At 45.7% G+C, this 25,020-nt stretch overlaps 1 protein-coding gene across 2 annotated transcripts in view; it reads right to left on the bottom strand.

Annotated features, from left to right (window-relative positions):
- Positions 1–25,020, bottom strand: part of LOC141051712 (HLA class II histocompatibility antigen, DR alpha chain-like) — a 171,663-nt gene that overhangs the window by 78,402 nt on the left and 68,241 nt on the right. Inside the window, exon 1 of one of the 2 annotated variants that reach the window (XM_073548695.1) lies at positions 18,245–18,405. The exons of the other annotated variant lie outside the window; for it this stretch is intronic. Within the exon in view, the coding sequence (XP_073404796.1) occupies positions 18,245–18,326 (82 nt within the window). The 5' untranslated portion in view covers positions 18,327–18,405. Of the gene's footprint in view, positions 1–18,244; positions 18,406–25,020 lie in introns of those variants that run through there. 2 annotated transcript variants of the gene reach the window in all.

Raw genomic sequence — 25,020 nt, 5'->3', positions numbered from 1 at the left:
GAATCCCTGTGCTTTCTTTTCCCGAAAGTTCTCCCCATCCGAACGTAACTATGATGTGGGGAATCGGGAACTGTTAGCCATGAAATGGGCATTTGAGGAGTGGAGACATTGGTTGGAGGGAGCTAAACATCAAGTCGTGGTCCTTACTGACCACAAGAATTTGATTTACCTGGAGTCGGCCAAACGCTTGAATCCTAGACAGGCTAGGTGGGCCTTGTTTTTCACACGTTTTGATTTTGTGGTCTCTTTTCTTCCGGGCACTAAGAATGTCAAGGCAGACGCCCTCTCTAGGAGTTTCTTTGCTAATTCTCCTGTTGTGACCAAGCCTGCTACCATCTTAGGTGAGGGAGTAGTTCTTTCTGCCATCTCGCCCGATTTTAGACGTGCTTTGGAAGAGTTTCAGGAGGACAAACCTGAGCGTTGTCCCATTGGAAAATTGTATGTTCCTGACCAGTGGAGGAAGAGAGTGATGTCTGAAGTTCATTGCTCTGCATTGGCTGGTTATCCAGGTATTTTTGGTACTAGAGATTTGGTGAGTCGGTCTTTTTGGTGGCCCGCCTTGTCTCGTGATGTCAGGAATTTTGTGCAGTCCTGTGGGACTTGCTCTCGGTCTAAACCTTGTTCTCGCTCTAGTGGGTTGTTGATGCCTTTGCCGGTGCCCAGGAGGCCATGGACCCATATTTCAATGGATTTTATCTCTGATATGCCTGTCTCTCAGAGAATGACTGTTATTTGGGTGATTTGTGATAGATTCTCTAAGATGGTCCATCTTGTACCACTCCCTAAGTTGCCATCTTCCTCAGAGTTGGTGCCCTTGTTTTTGCAACAGGTGGTTCGCTTGCACGGGATTCCTGAGAACATTGTATCTGACAGAGGAGCTCAGTTTGTGTCTAGATTTTGGAGGACTTTCTGTTCCAAGCTGGGAATTCAGTTGTCCTTCTCCTCTGCGTTTCACCCTCAGACCAATGGGCAGACGGAGAGAACAAACCAGACTTTGGAGTCATATTTGAGATGTTTTATTTCTGCTGATCAGGATGATTGGGTTTCATTTTTGCCCTTGGCCGAATTTCCTTTAAATAATAGAGCTAGTTCTACCACTTTGATGTCACCATTTTTTTGTAACTTTGGGTTTCATCCTCGATTCTCTTCAGGGCAGGTGGAGCCTTCTGCCTGCCCAGGTGTTGACACTGTGGTGGAGAGAATGCACCAGATCTGGGACCAAGTGGTGGATAAGTTGTCTCTCTCCCAGGAAAAGGCCCAGCGGTTTTCCAACCGACATAGGACCATTGGTCCCCAGTTTAAGGTTGGTGATATGGTTTGGTTATCATCAAAAAATATCGCTATGAAGGTGGCTTCTCCAAAGTTTAAACCTAGATTTATTGAACCTTACAAGATTTTGGAGATTCTTAATCCAGTCTCTTTTCGATTGGCTCTTCCTGTTACATTTAAGATCTATAACGTGTTAAAGAGGTTTGTTGAGCCAGTAGTTCCTGTGGTGGCACCTCCTGACCCTGTATTGGTTGAAGGTAATGTGGAATATGAGGTTGAGAAGATACTGTATTCTCGCCTGGCTAGATCCAGACTCCAGTATTTGGTTAAATGGAAGGGTCATGGCCAGGAGGATAATTCTTGGGTCCCTTGTTATGATGAGTCACTGAAGGAGGAAAAAACAAAATACCAGCTAAGTCCAGAAAAAAACAGAGAGGTTGGCAGCTATCGGATTGCAGACCCCTGAACCTACCCACAACAACTAGCAGTAGCCGTGGGGGGTTCCTACGGTGCCCTAAACCCCTCGATCACAGCCGGAGAACTACATAGCCTAAAGACAGAAAGGGGAAAAACTAAACTGCCCCAGAGCAGACCCCAAAGCAATAGGCAGCCCCCAACATATGACGGTGAAGCAAGATTAAAACACTAACACAGATAGAAAGATAGGTTGAGCAAATGATGGGGCCTAAGCTAACTACATAGGACAGGAAAGCTGCTGTCTGCCATCCGCAAAACCCCTATCAAAATGAGCCAACCGACTGATAGGAAAAACAGGCCCTGAAGACGCTAGGCTTCAAAAGACTATATCAGCACTCAGGTATATTCTGAAGACAGAGCAAAAGATCAACAGATCAGAGACAAAAATGGAATTCAGCTCACCCCCGGCCGGGGATGGCAGAACTCCCAAAAAACAAGGCAAAACAAAAACAAAACTGAAGAGTACAAAGCAGAGCAGAAAAACTTAGCTTTGAGATGCAGGAATCAGACTGGTCTCCAAAAATCCAGCAGGAAAATCACCAGCCAGGAAGAAGGGCGTCGGCAGCCTTATATCCAGTCCTCAATTCCAGCCACCCAGTCATCATCTAGCTGCCCATGTGTTTGGTAATCAGCCTCACTACCTTCCTTCACCAGAGGAGGGAGTTCATCAGACCTCAATGGTGAAGGGAAAAATGAACTCACAACAGTACCTCCCCCTTGAGGAGGGGTCACCGAACCCTCATCCATGCCACCAGGGCGATCCGGGTGAGCCCGATGAAAGGCACGCACCAATCTTTCGGCATGAATATCAGAGGCAGAGACCCAGGAATTATCCTCCTGACCATAACCCTTCCACTTAACCAAATACTGGAGTCTCCATCCAGCCAGACGGGAATCCAGTATCTTCTCTACCTCATATTCCACGTTACCTTCAACCAAAATAGGGTCAGGAGGTGCCACCACAGGAACTACTGGTTCAACAAACCTCTTCAACAAGGACTTATGAAACACATTATGAATTTTAAATGTGACAGGAAGAGCCAACCGAAAAGAGACCGGATTAATAATCTCCAAAATCTTGTAAGGTCCAATAAATCTAGGCTTAAACTTAGGAGAAGCCACTTTCATAGCGATATTTTTTGATGACAACCAAACCATATCACCCACCTTAAACTGGGGACCAACGGTCCTACGTCTGTTGGAAAACCGCTGGGCCTTTCCCTGGAAGAGACAACTTATCCACCACTTGGTCCCAGATCTGGTGCATTCTCTCCACCACAGTGTCAACACCTTGGCAGGCAGAAGGCTCCACCTGCCCAGAAGAAAATCGAGGGTGAAAACCAAAGTTACAAAAAAAAAGGTGACATCAAAGTGGCAGAACTAGCTCTATTATTTAAAGCAAATTCGGCCAAGGGCAAAAATGAAACCCAATCATCCTGATCGGCAGAAATAAAACATCTCAAATACGACTCCAAAGTCTGGTTTGTTCTCTCCGTCTGCCCATTGGTCTGAGGGTGAAACGCAGAGAAGGACAACTGAATTCCCAGCTTGGAACAGAAAGTCCTCCAAAATGTAGACACAAACTGAACTCCTCTGTCAGATACAATGTTCTCAGGAATCCCGTGCAAGCGAACCAACTGTTGCAAAAACAAGGGCACCAACTCAGAGGAAGATGGCAACTTAGGGAGTGGTACAAGATGGACCATCTTAGAGAATCTATCACAAATCACCCAAATAACAGTCATTCTCTGAGAGACAGGCATATCAGAGATAAAATCAATTGAGATATGGGTCCATGGCCTCCTGGGCACCGGCAAAGGCATCAACAAGCCACTAGAGCGAGAACAAGGTTTAGACCGGGAGCAAGTCCCACAGGACTGCACAAAATTCCTGACATCATGAGACAAGGCGGGCCACCAAAAAGACCGACCCACCAGATCTCTAGTACCAAAAAAACCTGGATGACCAGCCAATGCAGAGCAATGAACTTCAGACATCACTCTCTTCCTCCACTGGTCAGGAACATACAACTTTCCAATGGGACAACGCTCAGGTTTGTCCTCCTGAAACTCTTCCAGAGCATGTCTCAAATCGGGCGAGATTGCAGAAAGAACTTCCCCCTCGCCTAAGATGGTAGCAGGCTTAGTCACAACAGGAGAATCAGCAAGGAAACTCCTAGAGAGGGCGTCTGCCTTGACATTCTTAGTGCCCGGAAGAAAAGAGACCACAAAATCAAAACGTGTGAAAAACAAGGCCCACCTAGCCTGTCTAGGATTCAAGTGCTTGGCCGACTCCAGATAAATCAAATTCTTGTGGTCAGTAAGGACCACGACTTGGTGTTTGGCTCCCTCCAACCAATGTCTCCACTCCTCAAATGCCCATTTCATGGCCAACAGTTCCCGATTCCCCACATCATAGTTACGTTCGGATGGGGAGAACTTTCGGGAAAAGAAAGCACAAGGATTCATTTTAGATGTCACAGGATCTTTTTGGGACAACACCGCTCCTGCACTAATCTCAGAAGCGTCCACCTCCATATGAAACAGGAGTGAGACATCAGGTTGCCGTAAAACCGGAGCAGAAGTGAATCTTTGCTTCAGCTCCTGAAAGGAAGAAACAGCCTCCGGACACCAATTCAGCACATCAGCACACTTCCTAGTCAAATCCGTCAATGGCTTGGCAATACCAGAAAAATTAGCTATAAATTTCCGATAAAAATTAGCAAAACCCAAAAACTTCTGGAGGGCCTTCAAAGAAGTGGGCTGAACCCAATCATAAATGGCCTGTACCTTGGCCGGGTCCATTTCAATAGTTGACGGAGACAAAATAAATCCCAAAAATGAAATCCTCTGTACCCCAAAAAGGCATTTCGATCCCTTGACATACAGGGAATTCTCCCTCAAAATCCGGAAAACAGTCCGAACATGTTCCACATGAGAGTCCCAATTCTTGGAGAAGATCAAAATATCATCCAGATAATCAAAAATTTATCCACAAAGTCTCGGAATATATCGTTCATGAAGCACTGGAAGACAGAAGGGGCATTAGTGAGCCCAAAAGGCATCACCAGGTACTCAAAATGTCCCTCCGGAGTATTAAACGCCATCTTCCATTCATCCCCATGCTTAATGCGAATAAAATTATATGCCCCCCTGAGGTCAAGCTTGGTAAACCAGCAAGCACCTTTAACTCTGGAGAATAGATCAGAAATCAGGGGTAACGGATACTGATATTTAACAGTAATTTTGTTGAGGGCACGATAGTCAATACAAGGCCTTAATGAACCATCCTTTTTAGCCACGAAAAAAAACCCAGCACCTAAGGGTGAAGAGGATGGTCTAATAGGACCCTTCTCCAATGCCTCCTTAATATAGGATCGCATAGCCTCGTGCTCGGGTACAGATAAATTGAAAAGCCGACCCTTGGGGAATTTACACCCCGGGTTCAGCTCAATTGCACAGTCATAACTCCTATGAGGAGGCAAAGACGCAGACTCATTCTCACTAAATACATCATAAAAGTCAGCCAAATAGTCAGGAACATCATGCGACTGGGGAGAGGTGGAGAAAACAGGAGCATCACTAAGGGCACACCGACAACCCCAACTCACCACAGACAAAGATTTCCAATCCAGAACTGGATTATGAATTTGCAACCAGGGAAACCCCAAAACAATGGTATCATGCAAATTATGCAACACCAAAAATCTGCAATTTTCTTGATGGTCTGGGGCGACCCGCATTACCACCTGGGTCCAAAACTGAGGTTTATTCTTCGCCAAAGGAGTAGCATCAATACCCCTCAAAGGGATAGGCGTCCGCAGAGGTGTCATAGGAAATCCACAACGTTTAGCAAAATCCTAGTCCATCAGGTTAAGAGCTGCTCCTGAATCCACAAAAGCCTTGGCGGAAAATGTGGACAGGGAGCAGATCAGAGTAATTGCCAGAAGAAACTTGGGTTGAACACCACCCACAGAAAACGTGTGTGCACAACGTTTCTCTCGTTTAGGGCAGACAGAAATAATATGCGAGGCATCTCCACAAAAAAAACATAGCTTATTACGCCTTCTGAACTCCTGACGTTGCGCCCTAGACAAAACTCTATCACATTGCATAGGTTCAGACATTTGTTCAACAGGTGGCAACATCTCTCGTGTAGTTTTGCGTTCACGTAAACGCCGATCCACCTGAATGGCTAATGACATAGAATCGTCAAGACCAGAGGGAACAGGAAATCCCAGCATAGTATATTTTACAGTTTCTGACAAACCCTTCCGAAAGAGGGCTGCCAAGGCACCATCATTCCAGGTAGTAAGGACCGCCCACTTTCGGAATTTTTGACAGTACAACTCTGCCGAATCCCGACCCTGGCTTAATGCCAACAGGGTCTTTTCAGCCTGATCAATAGCATTAGGTTCATCATACAACAACCCCAAGGCTTGAAAAAATGCGTTCACATTATTCAGAATAGGATCATCAGGTTTCAAAGAAAACGCCCAATCCTGGGGATCGCCGCGCAGCAAAGAGATGACAATTTTAACCTGCTGCGCGGAGTTCCCCGACGAGTTAGGCTTCAAGGCAAAAAATAATTTACAATTATTCTTGAAATTCAAGAATTTAGACCGATCCCCAAAAAACACATCAGGAGTAGGAATCTTTGGTTCAGCAGCATGTGAATGAGCAAGATAGGCGGAAATTCCCCGCACTTCAGCAACGAGCTGCTCCACACGATCAGACAATTGCTTCATCTCCATTGAGAGAAAAATTCCCCCTACGGCCTCAGAGATATAGAGGAAAAAATATGCACAAAAAAAAATTTCTGACACACTTTTTTTTTTTTTTTTTCACAATTCTCTCCTGCTATTGAGTACCCTAAGATCTGCGGTATGGCTGGTGATTCTGTTATGATGAGTCACCGAAGGAGGAAAAAACAAAATACCAGCTAAGTCCAGAAAAAAACAGAGAGGTTGGCAGCTATCGGATTGCAGACCCCTGAACCTATCCACAACAACTAGCAGTAGCCGTGGGGGGTTCCTACGGTGCCCTAGACCCCTCGATCACAGCCGGAAAACTACATAGCCTAAAGACAGGGGAAAAACTAAACTGCCCCAGAGCAGACCCCAAAGCAATAGGCAGCCCCCAACATATAATGACGGTGAAGCAAGATGAAAACACTAACACAGATAGAAAGATAGGTTGAGCAAATGATGGGGCCCAAGCTAACTACATAGGACAGGATAGGAAAGCTGCTGTCTGCCATCCGCAAAACCCCTATCAAAATGAGCCAACCGACTGATAGGAAAAACAGGCCCTGAAGACGCTAGGCTTCAAAAGACTATATCAACACTCAGGTATATTCTGAAGACAGAGCAAAAGATCAACAGATCAGAGACAAAAATGGAATTCAGCTCACCCCAAGCCGGGGATGGCAGAACTCCCAAAAAACAAGGCAAAACAAAAACAAAACTGAAGAGTACAAAGCAGAGCAGAAAAACTTAGCTTTGAGATGCAGGAATCAGACTGGTCTCCAAGAATCCAGCAGGAAAATCACCAGCCAGGAAGAAGGGCGTCGGCAGCCTTATATCCAGTCAATTCCAGCCACCCAGTCATCATCTAGCTGCCCATGTGTTTGGTAATCAGCCTCACTACCTTCCTTCACCAGAGGAGGGAGTTCATCAGACCTCAATGGTGAAGGGAAAAATGAACTCACATGCATCCGATATTCATGCCGAAAGATTGGTTCGTGCCTTTCATTGGGCCCATCCTGATCGCCCTGGTGGTGTGGATGAGGGTTCGGTGACCCCTCCTCAAGGGGGAGGTACTGTTGTGAGTTCATTTTCCCCTTCACCGTCGATGTCTGATGAACTCCCTCTTCTGGTTAAGGAAGGTAGTGAGGCTGATTACCAAACACCTGATCTGGTAGATGATGACTGGGTAACAGGAACTTCTGACTGGATATAAGGCAGCCGACGCCCTTCTGAGTCGTTGGTGATTTCTCTGCTGGATTCTTGGAGACCAGTCTGATTCCTGCTTCCCAGAGATAAGTTTTTGCTCTGCTATTGAACTTATTAGTGTTGTTTTGTTTACCTTGTTTTTTTTAGTTCAGCCATCCCCGGTCGGGGGTGTGCTGAGTTCCATTTTTGTCTCTGATCAGTTTGTCTCTTTGCTCTGTCTTCAGAATATACCTGAGTGCTGATATAGTCTGTTGTGAGTTCATTTTCCCCTTCGTCACTGAGGTCTGGTGAACTCCCTATTCTGGTAAAGGAAGGTAATGAGCCTGATTATCAGGCACCTGAGTCTAATGATGATGACTGGCTGAGTGGAGTCACGGACTGGATATAAGGCTGCCGACGCCCTTCTGCCCTGCGGGTGATTTCTCTGTGGACTTCTTTGAGACCAGTCTGATTCCTGCTCCTCTAAAGCTAAGTTTTCTGCTTTGCCTGTTAGCATTTGTGTTTTGTCTTTTGTTTTCCTTGCTTTTCTGGATTCTGCCATTCCCTGCAGGGGTGAGCTGAATTTCCTTTTGCCTGTTGCTCTGTCTTCAGAATATTCATTCATTTTGAAGTCCTAGCGACTTCAGGGCCTGTTTTTCCTATCAGACGGTTGGGACATTTTTTGGTAGGGTCTTTTGCGGATTGCAGACAGCAGCTTTTCTATCCTGTCCTTTTTAGTTAGCTTGGGCCCCATCGTTTGCTCAACCTATCTTTCTGTGTTAGTGCTTTCATCTTGCTTCACCGTCATTATATGTTGGGGGCTGCCTATTGCTTTGGGGTCTGCTCTGGGGCAGTTTAGATTTCCCCTTTCTTTCTTTAGGCCTATTTAGTTCTCCGGCTGTGATCGAGGGGTCTAGGGCATCTTAGGAACCCCCCACGGCTACTGTTAGTTGTTGTGGATAGGATCAGGGGTCTGCAATCCGATAGCTACCAACCTCTCCGGTTTTCTGGACTTAGCTTGTATTTTTGTTTTTTCCTCCTTCGGTGACTCATTCATAACACCGTAACTCGTATCGGCCAAACCTGGTGACAGGTTCCCTTTAATCTGTTCAGCTGTGAAGTCCTGGCATGCCAGAAAAGCTGCAGTGTTATGAATGAGTCACCGTAGGAGGCAAAAACAGAAATACTAGCTAAGTCCAGAAAACCAGAGAAGTTGGCAGCTATCGGATTGCAGACCCCTGAACCTATCAACAACAACTAGCAGTAGCCGTGGGGGGTTCATACGGTGCCCTAGACCCCTCGATCACAGCCGGAGAACTACATAGCCTAAAGACAGAAAGGGAAATCTAAACAGCCCCAGAGCAGACCCCAAAGCAATAGGCATCCCCCAACATATAATGACGGTGAAGCAAGATGAAAGACACACACAGATAGAAAGATAGGCTGAGCAAATGATGGGGCCCAAGCCAACTAGATAGGACAGGATAGGAAAGCTGCTGTCTGTAATCCGCCAAAACCCTATAAAAACAAGAGCCAACAGCTGATAGGGAAAAATGCCCTGAAGACGCTAGGCTTCAAAAAGACTATATCAGTACTCAGGTATTTTCTGAAGACAGAGCAAAAAGGAATTCAGCTCACCCCAGCAGGGAATGGCAGAAATCAAGGAAAACAAAGCAAAACAAAACCAAAACACAAATGCAAAAAGTAGAACAGAAAACTTAGCTTTTGAGGAGCAGGAATCAGACTGGTCTCCTAGAATCCCTCAGAGAGATCACCAGCAAGGCAGAATGGCGTCGGCTGCCTTATATCCAGTCAGTAATTCCCGTCACCCAGTCATCATCATCCTGCCCAGCTGCTTGATAATCAGCCTCACTACCTTCCTTCACCAGAAGAGGGAGTTCATCAGACCTCAATGGTGAAGGGGAAAATGAACTCACAACACTGCAGGTTGTTATGCCCAGCTAGGACATGTAGTTCTACAACAACCATTTTGGCAACTACTTCTTTAAAGCATGTGCATGTCTCTGGGAAATAATGCACTCATTATTATAGTGGTAATAAATAAGGATGGGCGAACCCGAATAGTAAAGTTCAGAGTCTGTACCGAACACCTACTGTTTGTGCAAGGACACCGAACACAAACTTCACCAGGAAGTCCATGTTGCTGTTTGGGTTTGGCCCTCCGAACGCTGGGTGTTTCTTTGCCCTGTCATGTGCATGACAGGCGGCAAACACTGCTTCTGACTGACAGTAAAATCATTACCGCCGATCAGACAGCCGGTGACAAAGGTGACATTAACCCGACTAATATGAAACCCACTTGCCACCGCCACAGGGCAAGTGGGAAAAGCCGTGCAAAGCACCAGAATTGGCGCATCTAATAGTTGCGCCTTTTCTGTGTGTCTGCGGACTGCTATTTTTAGGCCGGGAAGCAATATTCATGGCCCCAGTCCCCAGTTGTATCCTTTAGCTTGGCTGGCGGTCAAAAATGGGGGACCCCATGCCGTTTCTATTATTTATTTAAATATTTTAAAAAAACAGATGATGACCCCTCTATTCTTGATAACCATCCTTACTAAAGCTGACAGCTTAGGGTTGCAGCCCGCAGCTGTCAGTTTTGCTTGGCTGGTTATCAAAAATACAGGGGAACCGACGCCGTTTTTTAATCATTTATTTAGAGCACAGGTTGATGAATACTCCCTTCAGCCGCCTCCTGTTATTAGCAGCAGCAGGCATAGGCTGATGGGAGTAGTAGTAGTCCTCCGATCACCTCCGATCACAGCTGCGGGCTCACACTGTCATTTGACAGCGTGGGAACCGCGGATGTCTGACTGGCGATAATGATTTTACCACCGACCAGAAGAAGTGTTTGCCGTGCTGTCATGCACATGTCAATGTGGCAAACACTGGATGTTCAGACCTCCCATTCAAGTGAATGGAGTACAAGTCGGGTTCCGGGTACTGTGTCCGAGTGCCCATAGAAGGGAGGATGAGGTATGTATTTCAGAGGAAGTGCAAGGCGCAGGCAAAGGATTCCAGGGACATAACTAACATGCATGGGAGAGGAGTAGCATTGTAATGAAGACAGGGGGCAGGGAATTCTACCAGGCACCGCACACACCAGAGCCTGGAAGAAATCATTAACACAAAGACAGAATATAAAATTTATCAGCAACAAGACCAATAATATGAGGCATACAGGTAGGACTAGTGTAACATTTCTATTACCTGTATGCCCATATTAATAAATCATCTACGTTCCGGGAGGTGACAGGTTCCTTTTAAGACACAGCAGACAATAAATGGTGGATACTACATAGATTTTTCCTTAGGGGAAAAAAGAGAGAAAGTAGAGCTTTTATGAGCCTAGTAAGTACATAACAATGGGACCTTTGAAAGAAAAGCCCCTCACCTGCTATGGATGTGCAGTAAGGGCACAACTCCATATACACCTTGTAAGGCCGGTGTCACACTTGTGAGAAACTCGCATGAGTCTCGCATCTCAATACCCATCACTGCCGCAGGCACTTAGGACCGGAGTGTGCGGCTGCATGTATTCTATGCAGCTAAGCGCTCCGGTCCCGAGTGCCAGCAGCAGTGCCGGTTATTGAGATGCGAGACTCGTGTGATTTTCTCGTAAGTGTGACCCCAGCATAAGAGAAACAAATGGGTGCAGCCAACTTTGTTGCTGTGGAATAATTCTCCAGGGAAGAGTTTCGGCAGAGCGTAATTGAGGTAAGAAGATTCAGGCACTCCCAAGGGAAAAAAGTTGCTAAATTGCCAGGAATAATTAAAAAAATTATTAAAAATTTATTAAAAACACATTGCGTTTCGGCTGTATCCAGCCTCTCTCAGGTGTCTCATGTTTGGGCACAACACGTTTCATCACGTTTCATCTTCGATTCATCTGGGAATGTTGTGTTTTTAATAATTTTTTTAATCTATCACCTGGATCTTCTTACAAACAATAAATCTAAGGCAGGGCTGTGGAGTCGGAGTCAGTTTTGGTTGGAGTCGGAGTCGGAAGAAATGTACCGACTCCGACTCCAGCTTTAAAAAAAATGTATTAATATTTCATAATTGAACTTTCATATGAATTTTATAAATGTTACTCAAATACAGTATATATGTTCTATCAAACTATGAACAACAGTGATAAGCAGTTCTGCTGGAGATAGAGACATTTCTTACTTCTTGTGTGTCACTGTTCTCCACTGCCCTTATCTAATCTTATACTTGGTTAACCTCATGCTGCCCCAACCCCCCTACTTACAATGTATGAAACTGAAAGTGAAAATGTGTTGCAAATTCTTAGTAGTAAAGCTCCTCCTCTAGACTAGATCATACTAGGTGTGCGTCTTCCAAGCATCTCACAGCTGCCTGCTACTCAGAAGAGGAAGACTGTAAGAAGTATTATCCTTTCAATAAACTTTGCATCAGTTAACTGTGAGTACATGAGGAATAATAACAGTATTACTGACCACTATATCAGTTGTACGACCTGGCAATAATTTTGTACAATTGTTTTTAGGAAAAACAATTGTCATTTGGATTGTGAATGCAGAATTAAAAACCTGAGAATGTCAAAGAAGCATCACATTAAATCAGCTGTATTTGAACATTTCACCATCACTCAAGATAGAAAACATTATGTCTGTCAGTGTATGACAAATGATCCAGACGAAAACAAATGCTGTGAAGCCAAGATGAGTGCATATTCAGGCAAAGATAAAAATGCTCCTACCAGAGCTTCTAATCTAAAGAGACATTTACAGCGCTTTCATCCAGAAGTACTGAAAGCAGTGGATGAGAAAGACTGCATCCAAACCAATGAACCAGTGCCCAGCTCTTCCAGCCAAACAAAGGAGCAGAGAACTTTGCAGCCATCAGTTGCAAGATATTTTGTCAGTGACAAAGTTACTGTGACAATGACAGTAGATACATTTAAAAAACAGATCATAGAGCTTGTTGTAAAGGATAGTGTGCCTATTTCATTATTTTCACGACCAGCTTTTATGTGTCTGAATGGGGAAATGGCCCGCAAGCTTGGTGTTTCTCTGGAGAGAGAGAGTATTAGAAAATTAGTAATCGAAGAAGCTTTTAAACAAAAGGAAGAACTTAAAAAAACTCTCAAGGGACGCTTTCTGTTTCTTAAAATGGATGCCTACACACGTCACAGAGTGAACTATTTTGCCATCAATGTCCGATTTGTTTGTGACAAAAATGAAATAGTTACCAAGACATTGGCAATAAAAGACACCAAAGCTCATCACACCAGTGAGTTTCTCCAGGTCTTGGTGGAAAAGGTTCTGCAAGACTATGAACTTAAAAAAGAGCAAGTTCTTTCTGTCGTAACTGACAATGCTTCAAATATAAGTACTATTAAGCTAATGAGAGTAATGATGGTGACCAGCAGCTAGAAGAACATTCTGGGTCCACAGACACAGAAATGTTTGAAATAGAGGAACACAGTATTGGAACTGAGGAGCAAACTGAAGTTGCTTCAGATGAACAGCAACATGATAGTTTAGATGATCTTGTTGAAACTGTGTCAATATGTTCTTTCATTCATCACATGCGCTGTGTTGTGCATACGCTACAGCTGGCTATAAGAGACAGTCTGCAAGAAGGACATGCTGCTGCACTGATTGGCAAGGTGAGAAAATTGGCTACTGTTGCCAGAAGCCCTAAAGTTGACTCAATTTTGAAGAGACGTGCTGGAAAAGGGGCAATTATTGATCAAGCCACACGATGGGGCAGTACTTACTTAATGATTCAGCGCTTGGTTGAACTGAAAACCTTTCTTGTAGACATGGCTAACCCTCAACTGACGCTAAATGAAAGTCAGTGGAATCAGGTAACTGAGCTGGAAAAATTGCTAGAGTACCCATTTACAGTGACTAAAAAATTACAAGCAGAGGACTTAACTCCAGGTATTTTCTTAAAGGAGTGGAAGAACCTGATGTTTCACCTGTCCCAAAGAGGAGGGTTAATTGCAAGTGGCATTGCTACATTAATGAAACGGAGAGAGGCGCTACTATTACAAAATAACATTCTTTTGGCAGCTGTTTATGTAGACCCAATGCATCGGATTCTTCTAGATGATCAACAGCTAAGTAAAGGAAAAGAAGCTTTGTTTGAAATAGCAGTAAGGATGAAAGGGTTGCAGAACAGTCAGGAGGAACAAGAAGAATTTGGTCGTCCTGCCACATCTTCACCCTCATCATCAACTGATGAAGAATTTAATTTCGAAAAATATTTGGATCACAAGGACCGCATAGAAGAGTCATCCCCATGAAGGAACACAGCCAGTACATTTCAGCAGAATTTTTCATGTGCACTAAAAGAAATTGAGAAATTTGACCGTTCATCAAAAATAACAGTGCAACAAGCGATTCCTCTGTATCCTGACATTGTCAGAGATGTTGCCCGAGTGGTTACTGCTTTGCCACCAACACAAGTTAGTGTAGAGAGGTTGTTCTCTGCTCTCAAAATAATTAGATCAGATTTGAGGGCATCCATGAAGGAGGATCTGACAGAGGCAATACTTTTTCTGAGGACAAATTTATAGATTTCTTCTTATTAACTGCATAAAAGTGTTTATTGCATATTTACTTACAGTTTAGAAAAGTTTATAAAAGTTATTTGCTATATTCTAATTGTATTCTAATAAATGTAGTTTTTGCTCTAAGTGGTCTGATTACTTATATGATGGTGAGAAACTGAATAAGCACGATGTTTAATATTTTACAACAGTAAATTTGTTGTTATGAATTGGCCATTTATGAAGGAGTCGGAGTCGGAGTCTGATAAAATCCAGGAGTCGGAGTCGGAGTCGCAACTGTGGCTTACCGACTCCACAGCCCTGATCTAAGGGCTCATACTCACTTGCGAGAGACTTGCCCGATTCTTGTGCGAGTCTCTCACATGAAAACCTGGCACAGCCGCCGGCACTGGGACCGGAGCGTGCGGCTGCATAGAAATACAGTAGTCAGACAAACATTCAGTTGTCACTTAAGTATGTAACGTCTTTTGTCCCCTTTAAGCAGATACTCCTAAAAGACTTGTCTCTATAGCATGAGAAATAAAGGAAAAACCACTAACCTGGATTCTGTTGGATTACTATTGTATATACACTCACTGGCCACTTTATTAGGTACACCATGCTAGTAAGGGGTTGGACCCCCTTTTGCCTTCAGAACTGCCTCAATTCTTCGTGGCAGAGATTCAACAAGGTGCTGGAAGCATTCCTCAGAGATTTTGGACCATATTGACATGATGGCATCACACAGTTGGCGCAGATTTGTCGGCTGCACATCCCTGATGCGAATCTCCCGTTCCACCTCATCCCAAAGATGCTCTATTGGATTGAGATCTGGTGACTGAGGAGGCCATTTGAGTACAGTGAACTCATTGTCATGTTCAAGAAACCAATCTGAGATGATTCGAGCTTTATGACATGGCGCATTATCCTGCTGAAAGTAGCCATCAGATGTTGGGTACATTGTGGTCATAAAGGGATGGACATGGTCAGCAACAATACTCAGGTAGGCTGTGGCGTTGCAGCGATGCTCAATTGGTACCAAGGGGCCCAAAGAGTGCCAAGAAAAAATTCCCCACACCATGACACCACCACCACCAGCCTGAACCGTTGATACAAGGCAGGATGGATCCATGCTTTCATGTTGTTTACGCCAAATTCTGACCCTACCATCCGAATGTCGCAGCAGAAATCGAGACTCATCAGACCAGGCAACGTTTTTCCAATCTTCTACTGTCCAATTTCGATGAGCTTGTGCAAATTGTAGCCTCAGTTTCCTGTTCTTAGCTGAGAGGAGTGGTACCCAGTGTGGTCTTCTGCTGCTGTAGCCCATCCGCCTCAAAGTTGGACGCACTGTGCGTTCAGAGATGCTCTTCTGCCTACCTTGGTTGTAACGGGTGGCAATTTGAGTCACTGTTGCCTTTCTATCAGCTCGAACCAGTCTGCCCATTCTCCTCTGACCTCTGGCATCAACAAGGCATTTCCGGCCACAGAACTGCCGCTCACTGGATTTTTTTTCTTTTTCGGACCATTCTCTGTAAACCCTAGAGATGGTTGTGCGTGAAAATCCCAGTAGATCAGCAGTTTCTGAAATACTCAGACCAGCCCTTCTGGCACCAACAATCATGCCACGTTCAAAGGCACTCAAATCACCTTTCTTCCCCATACTGATGCTCGGTTTGAACTGCAGGAGATTGTCTTGACCATGTCTACATGCCTAAATGCACTGAGTTGCCGCCATGTGATTGGCTGATTAGAAATTAAGTCTTAACACACAGTTGGACAGGTGTACCTAATAAAGTGGCCAGTGAGTGTATGTATGTGCTTTGTAGCAAAACAGGGACCTCATTCAATAATGGCCAATATTCAAAGTTGTATGGCCATGTATCATAGTAATAAACTGGAGCTCAGACAATGTAATAAAATCAGGAACCACATATGCAGGTTTTGGTGATATTTTGGAGACAAAACCAGGAGTGAATATAGAAGAGATGGGGTATGTTAACACATGGCTTTTTGCTGCATTTTTTTTTGTGTCAAAAATGCTGCGTTTTACAGAACCAGCAAATGTGGATGAGATTTAAAAAAAAAACTGATGCACAGGCTTTGTATTTTTCCTGATGTTTTTGAGCTGTGGGATATTTATTCAAATTTGTAGCATGTCAATTCTTTCAGTGGTTTTACAGAATTTTTCACTGTTTCAAATAGATGGGGAAAAAACCCTGAAAATAAATATGCTACAAAAATGCACATAAGAATGCAGCCAAACTGCATAATTTGCTCACCACAGCTGTTCCTGCAGCCATCCTGGTTTTGGGTGCACAAATAAAACGCTGCAAAGAGGCAACGTCTGAACATACCCTTATTTTAGTTCTTCCTTTATACTTGTGAATATTATATTCCTGAAACATTTTTCTTGTGATGTCATAAAAGTGACAAAACCACAACAATTTTGTAGAAAACATTTTTGTCCTTTAGTTTTAATGCATCTGACACTGAAGCTGTGGGTCTCTTGTAACCGTGGGTTCTTATCCATGTACTATATAGTACAATTTTCACGTTAGGTGTCTTCAACATATATTTGTGTGGTGAGCCAGCGTGCTCAGATAAGGCGTTATCTGAGCATGCTTGAGTGCTAAATTGAGCATTTCGGCGTGCTAGAAAAATATGCTTGTCGTCGCGGCTGCTCGACAGCTGCTACACATGCAGGGATTAATAATAATCTTTATTTTTATATAGCGTTAACATATTCCGCAGCGCTTTACAGTTTGCACACATTATCATCGCTGTCCCTGATGGGGCTAGCAATCTAAATTCCCTATCAGTATTTCTTTGGAATGTGGGAGGAAACCGGAGTACCCAGAGGAAACCCACGCAAACACGGGGAGAACATACAAACTCCTTGCAGATGTTGTCCTTGGTGGGATTCGAACCCAGGACCCTAAGTGCTAACCACTGAGCTGCATATACTTACAGTGCTAACCACTGAGCTGCATATACTTATAGTGCTAACCACTGAGCTGCATATGCTTACAGTGCTAACCACTGAGCTGCATATACTTATAGTGCTAACCACTGAGCTGCATATGCTTACAGTGCTATCCACTGAGCTGCATATACTTATAGTGCTAACCACTGAGCTGCATATGCTTACAGTGCTATCCACTGAGCTGCATATACTTATAGTGCTAACCACTGAGCTGCATATGCTTACAGTGCTAACCACTGAGCTGCATATACTTATAGTGCTAACCACTGAGCTGCATATGCTTACAGTGCTATCCACTGAGCCACCGTGCTGCCCCAGGAATTGTCTGTTTGTTAGGCAATCACTGCATGTGTTGTGGATATCGAACAGCCATGCGATATGCAGCCATGGGGACACAAACATATTTTTCTAGCACGCTGAAAATACTCGATTACGCACAACATAACGCCCTATCCAAGCATGCTCGCTCATCACTACTGGTGGTGAGGCTTCAGGACACTTTTTGAACGTACTCTTAACATTTTAAGACATCAAATAAGCTGCTACATTTAATAGTAGCTCCAGGTATCAACTGTGATTTCCAGTCCGTCCGGGGGGGGGCGCTCCTGACCCGCCTCACATTTGCCTATCAGGCTGTTGAGTTTTGGTCAGGAAGCCACAACCAGTCTGGATATCACGGTTTGAGGGTGGACTGTGATGTGTGAAGCTGATATGTGATATAATATCATGTAGAAAACACCTTACATCCTCTCTACATCCACAAGCTTCTTTATAAAAGGCAAAATAAGTCATACAGATAAAGGCTTTGTGGAACGCTCCAGGTTTATGTCGGTATCACAGCCCATATTACATCTATGTCAAATACAATATAATACTTACCTCTACAATGACAATAGTTTAAAGCATTTGATCATTAATTGTCAGCGCCACTGTGATGACTGGTCTCCTCCTCCTCCAGCCACCGACATACTATATATCTACTATCTACAGCTGCACCTTGGGATCCTGTGATCTAAGCCTCGAGGCTTCCACTCACCTTTTACCGCTTGGCCAGTGTTCACACACAGTACACACAGCAAGGAGAAGAGGCCGAGATGAAGTAGCTTTCTTTTAAACATTGTGACACCAGCAGGACACAACTCATCCACAAATGTGCAGATAAACTTCTGTCTCCTACACACTGGACAGTGGCAACAGATCTACGGGAATCCAAGGCAGTGTGTTCCCGCCAATAGGAAGCTCTGCAGGCCGTGAGGTAACAGTCGCTGGGTAGACGGCTTCTCTGAGGTGCCTGAGTAGTCTCACAAGCTGCTTTGATATAGCTTTTCTTTTCTTTTTGTTCTAATTAACCCTTAGTGACGGAGCATATTGAGATTAAAAAGGCATACACTACATTATATAATGCACACATCGATTTAAACCTTTTTAGAAAAATATTAAGCTTTGAGAGTACTCTGGAATTGATACCTTTTAACTAGAGTTGAGCGACTTTTGGTTTTTTAGGGTCGAGTTTCGTTTCGTGAAACCCGACTTTTCCAAAAGTCGGGTCGAGCAAGATCGTCCGATTATAGGGAAAAGTCGGGGTCGTCCTGAAACACGAAACCCAATGTAAGTCAATGGGGAATAAAAGTCGGCAGTGAGAGGAGGACAGGAAACACACCTACAGTGCCCATTTGAATGCCAAAAGCATCAATTCTTCTTACTTAAGCTTGTCAACCTTAATTAACTTCATAATACAAGTTACACACTGAAAAATGGGGGTTATTTGGCTAAAGTTGTGGGGGGGGGCTGGCTGCAGGTTTTCATGTGCCCTGGGCGAAAGAGCGCCCCTTTAACACATGCCACAACTCATCATGCTCCGATACGGCAGAGAAATAGCGGTATAGTACAATGAAAAATACTTCACTTTTTACAGCTCATGACGAGGCCCATCTATTTCTCCATACAGAATCATTGGTCCCATATAATGTTTGAAACAGTATATGATGCGCTCCACATAATGCTACAGTATATGTTGGTCCCCATGGATGAAGCTCCACTGTCTTATGGGCCCAAATAATGCTCCAAACATAATGGGCCCCATTTCTAATGCTCTAGTGTATAATGGGCCCTGTAAATGCTGCTCTGATGTCCTCTGATGTCTGACGTCCACCTTTGGAATGTTCCAGTGTATGGTGGGCCCCATCTATCATTCTCCAGAGTATAGTGCTCCCCAAAAATTGCTGTCCCAACATTGAAAACAATCAAATAAGTCTCCTCGCTAGGGAATCCCTGTACTTGTCTGGACTCCTCGTCGTCCCCATCTTCCATCTCACTGCACAGTATTTCAACTTTGCAAGTGCTGTGATCCTGAGCAAGCAGGGGGGCCCACTTGTTGGCGACGGCACTGGCACAGGGCCCCTGATAGTACGGTGGTGTGTCTGATGGCGGGTGGGCCGAACCTGCACTTTCATCTGCAGCTTCCTCTTTGTCACCGTGTAAGATGGAACTGTATATGCGAAGGGTAACCCGAGATTCATCAGGGTCAGATTCAGGCCGTGTAGCGTGCGAGGGGAATGTAGTGGTCTGTGTCAATGTACCAGCAGATTCATCGAGCAGTGGCTGGGCATCAGTGCACTTGTGTTGCCCCCAGGAGTACGGTCGCCACAGTGGCATTACCTTCTTCCTAGGGAGTGTGATGTCATGCTTGGGAGCAACGAAGGATCTCTCTAGCAGGTTATCTGATTGGGCGGCGTTATTCCCACGAGTCATGACCCTCCAAACAGCGTTCATGAAGGCAAACTGTTTGTTTTACGTGGGCAGTATGGTTGCAAAGCTGAACCTTAAAGGAATGTCCAGAAGGGCACCACCAGGAGTGGAGCCTACGGTTAAATTCGACTCCACCTGGGAAACCTCAACCATGCCAGCTACAGAACAGATGCACACATTGCAAGCTTAATTCCGTTAACGAACGAGACTCCGTCATGCCCCGCGGTCCGAGTCCGGCTTACTAGAGGGACACGTGAGGCTCTGGCACATGAGATTGGCCAATAACTGGTGTGTCATGCCCTTACATGTCCGTGGCTGCATGTGCGCTACACTGAAAAGGCCAGCGTTTGTCGCTTACAGGTGCAGATAACCCGCTGAACAACGTTAGTGATGGGGATCACTGATTACAATTATTACCCGCGAACAATGATTTCCCAGTAAGTGCAGGTCAACCGCAGTTCCGGAATTTTTCCTAACCGTCATTCCTGAAAAAATGAAAAACTTACGTGTGCAAACCACAGGTGCTGTAGCTTGCTTAACAGCTCGCCAGCCGTTCTCACGCCCAGTATGGATTACACGTGATTGCACAAAGGTGAGAAAGGGTACCGTATCCCCAGATAACATGTATGGATAGCGTACACATTCAAAATATATGTCTATACATCAGGAGGCAGGCTCAGACGGTGTTAGGCCCAGTATGGATTGCACGTGATTGCACAAAGGTTAGAAAGGGTACCGTATCCCCGGATAACATGTATGGATAGCATAGTGTACACATTCAAAATATATGTCTATACATCAGGAGGCAGGCTCAAACGGTGTCAGGCACAGTATGGATTTGACGGCCCAGACTACACAGCGGAGGAGCAGGGAGAGGTAAAGATTGCAAATGCTGGGGCCCTGCCCAAGCAAGGGGGGCCCACTCATGGGCGTCGGTACTGGCACTGGGCCCCTCATAGTACGGCGGTGTCTCTGACGGCAGGCGTGCACCACCACCGTCAGAGACACTTGATTGCACTATGAGGGACCCTGTGCCAGTGCCCGCGCCCAAGAGTCGGCCTACCCACCTGTCCAGGGCAACGGCACTCGCACGGTGTCGTGCGCTAGGTGGTGACCCCGGCCATGGGGGAGGCAGCACAGTTAGGGAGTTTTAGAAAGTGGCATATGTTGATGTTGGACATTCAGCTGATGCAAAAGGTGAAATAGGTCAAGTCCCAGGAAGAGGTGGACCAAAGCAAGCCATTTTTCTGTCTCCCTATGTGTCATCAGGGGAAGGTGGGACAAAATCCTTGGAAACCCATGCGTAGTTCATTTTAATGAAGGTTAGGTCATCCACATTTTGGGTTGACAGACGGGTCCTTTTTTCTGTCAGGATTGATCCAGCTGCACTGAAGACTCTTTCCGATAGCACACTTGCAGCTGGGCAAGCGAGCTCCTGTAAGGCATATTGTGCCAATTCAGGCCAGGTGTCCAGTTTAGCGGCCCAATAGTCAAAGGGGAATGACCTGTGTGGTAGAACATCGATATGGGAGGAAAAGTAGTTTGTAACTATAGTTGACAACTGCTGTCTCCTGTCACTTTCCATCAATGCAGTATTACCAGTTGTGTGAGCGGTACTTGAAAAATCAGTCCACAACATTGTCATGAAACCCGTCTCCAACGCCACTTCTGCTGTGTGCACCACGAACACCTCTGCCAAGCTGCCCCCGGCCCGTACGGCTCGTGTGAGAACCATCACCGCTGCTGTGTGCTGGGAATGCCTCAAGCAACCGATTTACCAGAGTTGCTTGTTTATTAGCCAATATTAGGTCAAGGTTGTCCTGTGGCATGATGTTTTGTAATTTGCCTTTATAGCGTGGATCCAGGATGCTGGCCAACCAGTAGTCGTCATCGTTCATCATTTTGGCAATGCGGGGGTCCCTTTTTAGGATCTGCAAGGCATAATCTGACATGTGGGCCAATGTTCCCGGTGTCAATGATGCACTGCGAGTGCTGGTTGGAGGAGCACTTTCTGGCAAATCCACATCCCTCCAGTCACGCACAAACCCTGTACCAGACCTTGCCACGCCAACATTTTCACTTGCCCCACGAGATGCATCCTCCTCCCCTAAGTAATCATCCCCATCATCCTCCTCCTCATCTTCTTCCTCCACCTCGTCCAGGAGAGGTCCCTGAGCAGACAATGGCTGAATGTCATCAAGGATTCCCTCCTCCTCTTCCTCCTCATCAACATTGGCTGCAGAAGCCTGCTCCTTAAGGTGCGTCAAAGTTTGCATGAGCAGACGCATAAGTGGGATGCTCATGCTTAGGATGGCGTCGTCTGCGCTTACCAGCCGTGTGCATTCCTCAAAACACTGAAGGACTTTAAAGAGGTCTTTCAGCTTCGACCACTGCACACCTGTCAACTCCATGTCTGCTCTCAAAGTGCCTGGCCGTGTATCCTCCCACAAATGCATTATGGCCTGCCTCTGTTCGCACAGCAGCTCCACCATGTGCAGGGTGGAGTTCCACCTTGTTGCAATGTCGATAATGAGGCGGTGGTTGGGAAGGTGGAGCAATCGCTGCAGCTTCTGCATACGAACGGAGTGTACAGGCGACCGGCGGATGTGCGCGCACAGTCTTCGCACCTTCTGGAGCAGGGCTGTTAACTCCGGATAATTTTTGAGGAAGCACTGCACCACCAGGTTCAAGGTGTGAGCCAAGCAAGGTATATGGCTGAGTTTTGAAAGGGCTATGGCTGCCACAAAATTACGGCCGTTATCACTAACTACCTTGCCTGCCTCAAGATGTACACTGCCCAGCCATGACTCAGTTTGTCGCTTCAAGTACTCGGCCAGCACCTCGGCGGTGTGTCTGTCGCCCAAACACATCATCTGCAACACAGCCTGCTGACGCTTTCCACTAGCTACTCGATAGGGGGACACCTCGTGTGCAACAGTGACAGCTGCAGATGGCGTGCCTTTATGACTGCGCTCTGTGGACGAGCTTTCGCTTCTGGAGGAGGAGGAGGAGGAGGGTCGAACGCCTACAGCCAACTGTTTCCTATACCGTGGGCTAGGCAGCACTGTCCCACCACTGCTGTCCCCTGTGGACCCTGCATCCACCACATTAACCCAGTGCGCAGTGATGGACACGTAACGGCCCTGGCCATGCCGACTGGACCATGCATCAGTTGTGAGGTGCACCTTTCCGCTCACTGACTGCTTGAGTGCATGGACAATGCGGTCTTTCACATGATGGTGGAGGGCTGGGATGACTTTGCGAGAGAAGTGGCGACTGGGTAGGTCATAGCATGGTACTGCATAGGCCATGAGTTCGCGGAAAGCTGCGCTTTCCACCAACCGAAAGGGCATCATCTCAAACGAGATTAGTTTGGCAATGTGGGCGTTCAAACCCAGTGTACGCGGATGAGAGACTGAGTACTTTCTTGACCTACTCATAGTGTCTGGGAGGGTGAGCTGGACTTGAGAGCTGCATATGGTGGAAGTAGCGGTGGACAGGGCGGACTGAGAGAGGGTTGATGATGGTGATGGAGTTGGTGTTCTTTCTGATGGCCTAGAATCAGTCTTTCGTTGATATAACAGTGGGATTCCCTGACTGCTGTGGCCTTGCAACGACACCTCTACATTTGCTGCTGTGCTAACCGGTGGGCTTACAGTGGGGGAAACAATGTGGCGTTGCTGACTACCTTCGTTGTGATCAGTTGCACATGTGGCACTTGAGGTTTGGTGTTGTGTCTACGCTTGCAATTGCATGGTGGTTAAATGTCTAAGCATGCAACTGGTATTCAAATTTTTCAGATTTTTCCCTCGGCTAAAGGTCTTTGCGCACTTCTTACAGATAACCTTGGCCTGATCATGAGGATTTTGTTCAAAAAAGTGCCACACTGCACTCTTCCTACTTTGGCAGACATTTTGCGGCCTAGCACGCTGTGATCTTTTGACCCTCTGGACAAGCTGTCCAGCAACTCTTTTGATTTTTGGAACCTGTCTTTGGAGTGCTCCGGGCCTGCCAGATAACAGCTGTTGCGATGTCGATGTCTGCTGTGGATGCTCCTCATCTGAGCTATTGGAAGCAGCACCCTCTTCCCCCAATGGATGCCAATCTGGGTCAACAACTGGGTCATCCATCACCTCCTCTTCAATGTCATGTGCACCTTCCTCTGTGTCACCCTGTATGGTGGTATAGTGTGCGGGAAGGGGCACTTGAGTCTCATCAGGGTCAGAATCTGGCTCTGTACACTGTGAGGACAATGTAGTGCTCTGAGTGAATGTACCAGCAGAATCATCCATCAGCGGCTGTGCATCAGTGCACTCCATGTCAGATTCATCTTGGCCTGGGTAATTCACCATTTCACTTGATAATCCAGGCATGGTATGTGAAAACAGCTACATGGAGTAATCAGTAGTATGGCCTGCGTCATCCTTCAATCTTGGTTGTGGTGAAGGACACAAGGAAAGGTGTGGTTCATGAACATGAGCCTCCAATGACGACTCAGTGCTTTTACTTTTTACAACTGAAGAAGAGGAGGCGATAGAGCTGGAGGCTGAGTTAGCAATGTAAGACAAAACTTTTTCCTGATGCTCTGGCTTTAAAAGCGGTTTGACAACTCCTAGAAAACTAAGCCTTCGAAGCCTTATGGAGCCAGACGATGACGCAGGCTCAACACCTCCTGCATTCGGTCCTATTTTGCTCTTGCCACTACCATCAGATCCACCACCAACACCATCATTACCAGCTGCCAACCCCCACCCAATTCCACGGCCTCTTCCACCAGACTTCCTCATTTTTTGTAGAAATGTAGACAAAATCCAACAAACTATATAGTAATGTAAAACAAGGTACAAGGTGTCTATAGGACAGGGGAGATTTTGAATTTCTGCACACACTAGTGGACACTGGACACTTTTGGATAGTGTGAGGCCCACTGAATATCTGAGCGCTATGTCACAGGCTCGATGGCACAGCTGTGACAAAAGTGACTAGAGGATAAGTGAGATTTTGAATTTCTGCACATACTAGTGGACACTGGACACTGGACACTTTTGGATTGTGTGAGGCCCA

Source organism: Dendrobates tinctorius, unplaced genomic scaffold (genome assembly GCF_039654945.1).
Source record: "Dendrobates tinctorius isolate UK_male_01 unplaced genomic scaffold, ASM3965494v1 ptg000158l, whole genome shotgun sequence".
NCBI classification, from domain to species: Eukaryota; Metazoa; Chordata; class Amphibia; order Anura; family Dendrobatidae; genus Dendrobates; species Dendrobates tinctorius.
Note: the sequence above shows the minus strand (reverse complement) of the source record. Positions and strands in the feature narration are given on the sequence as shown.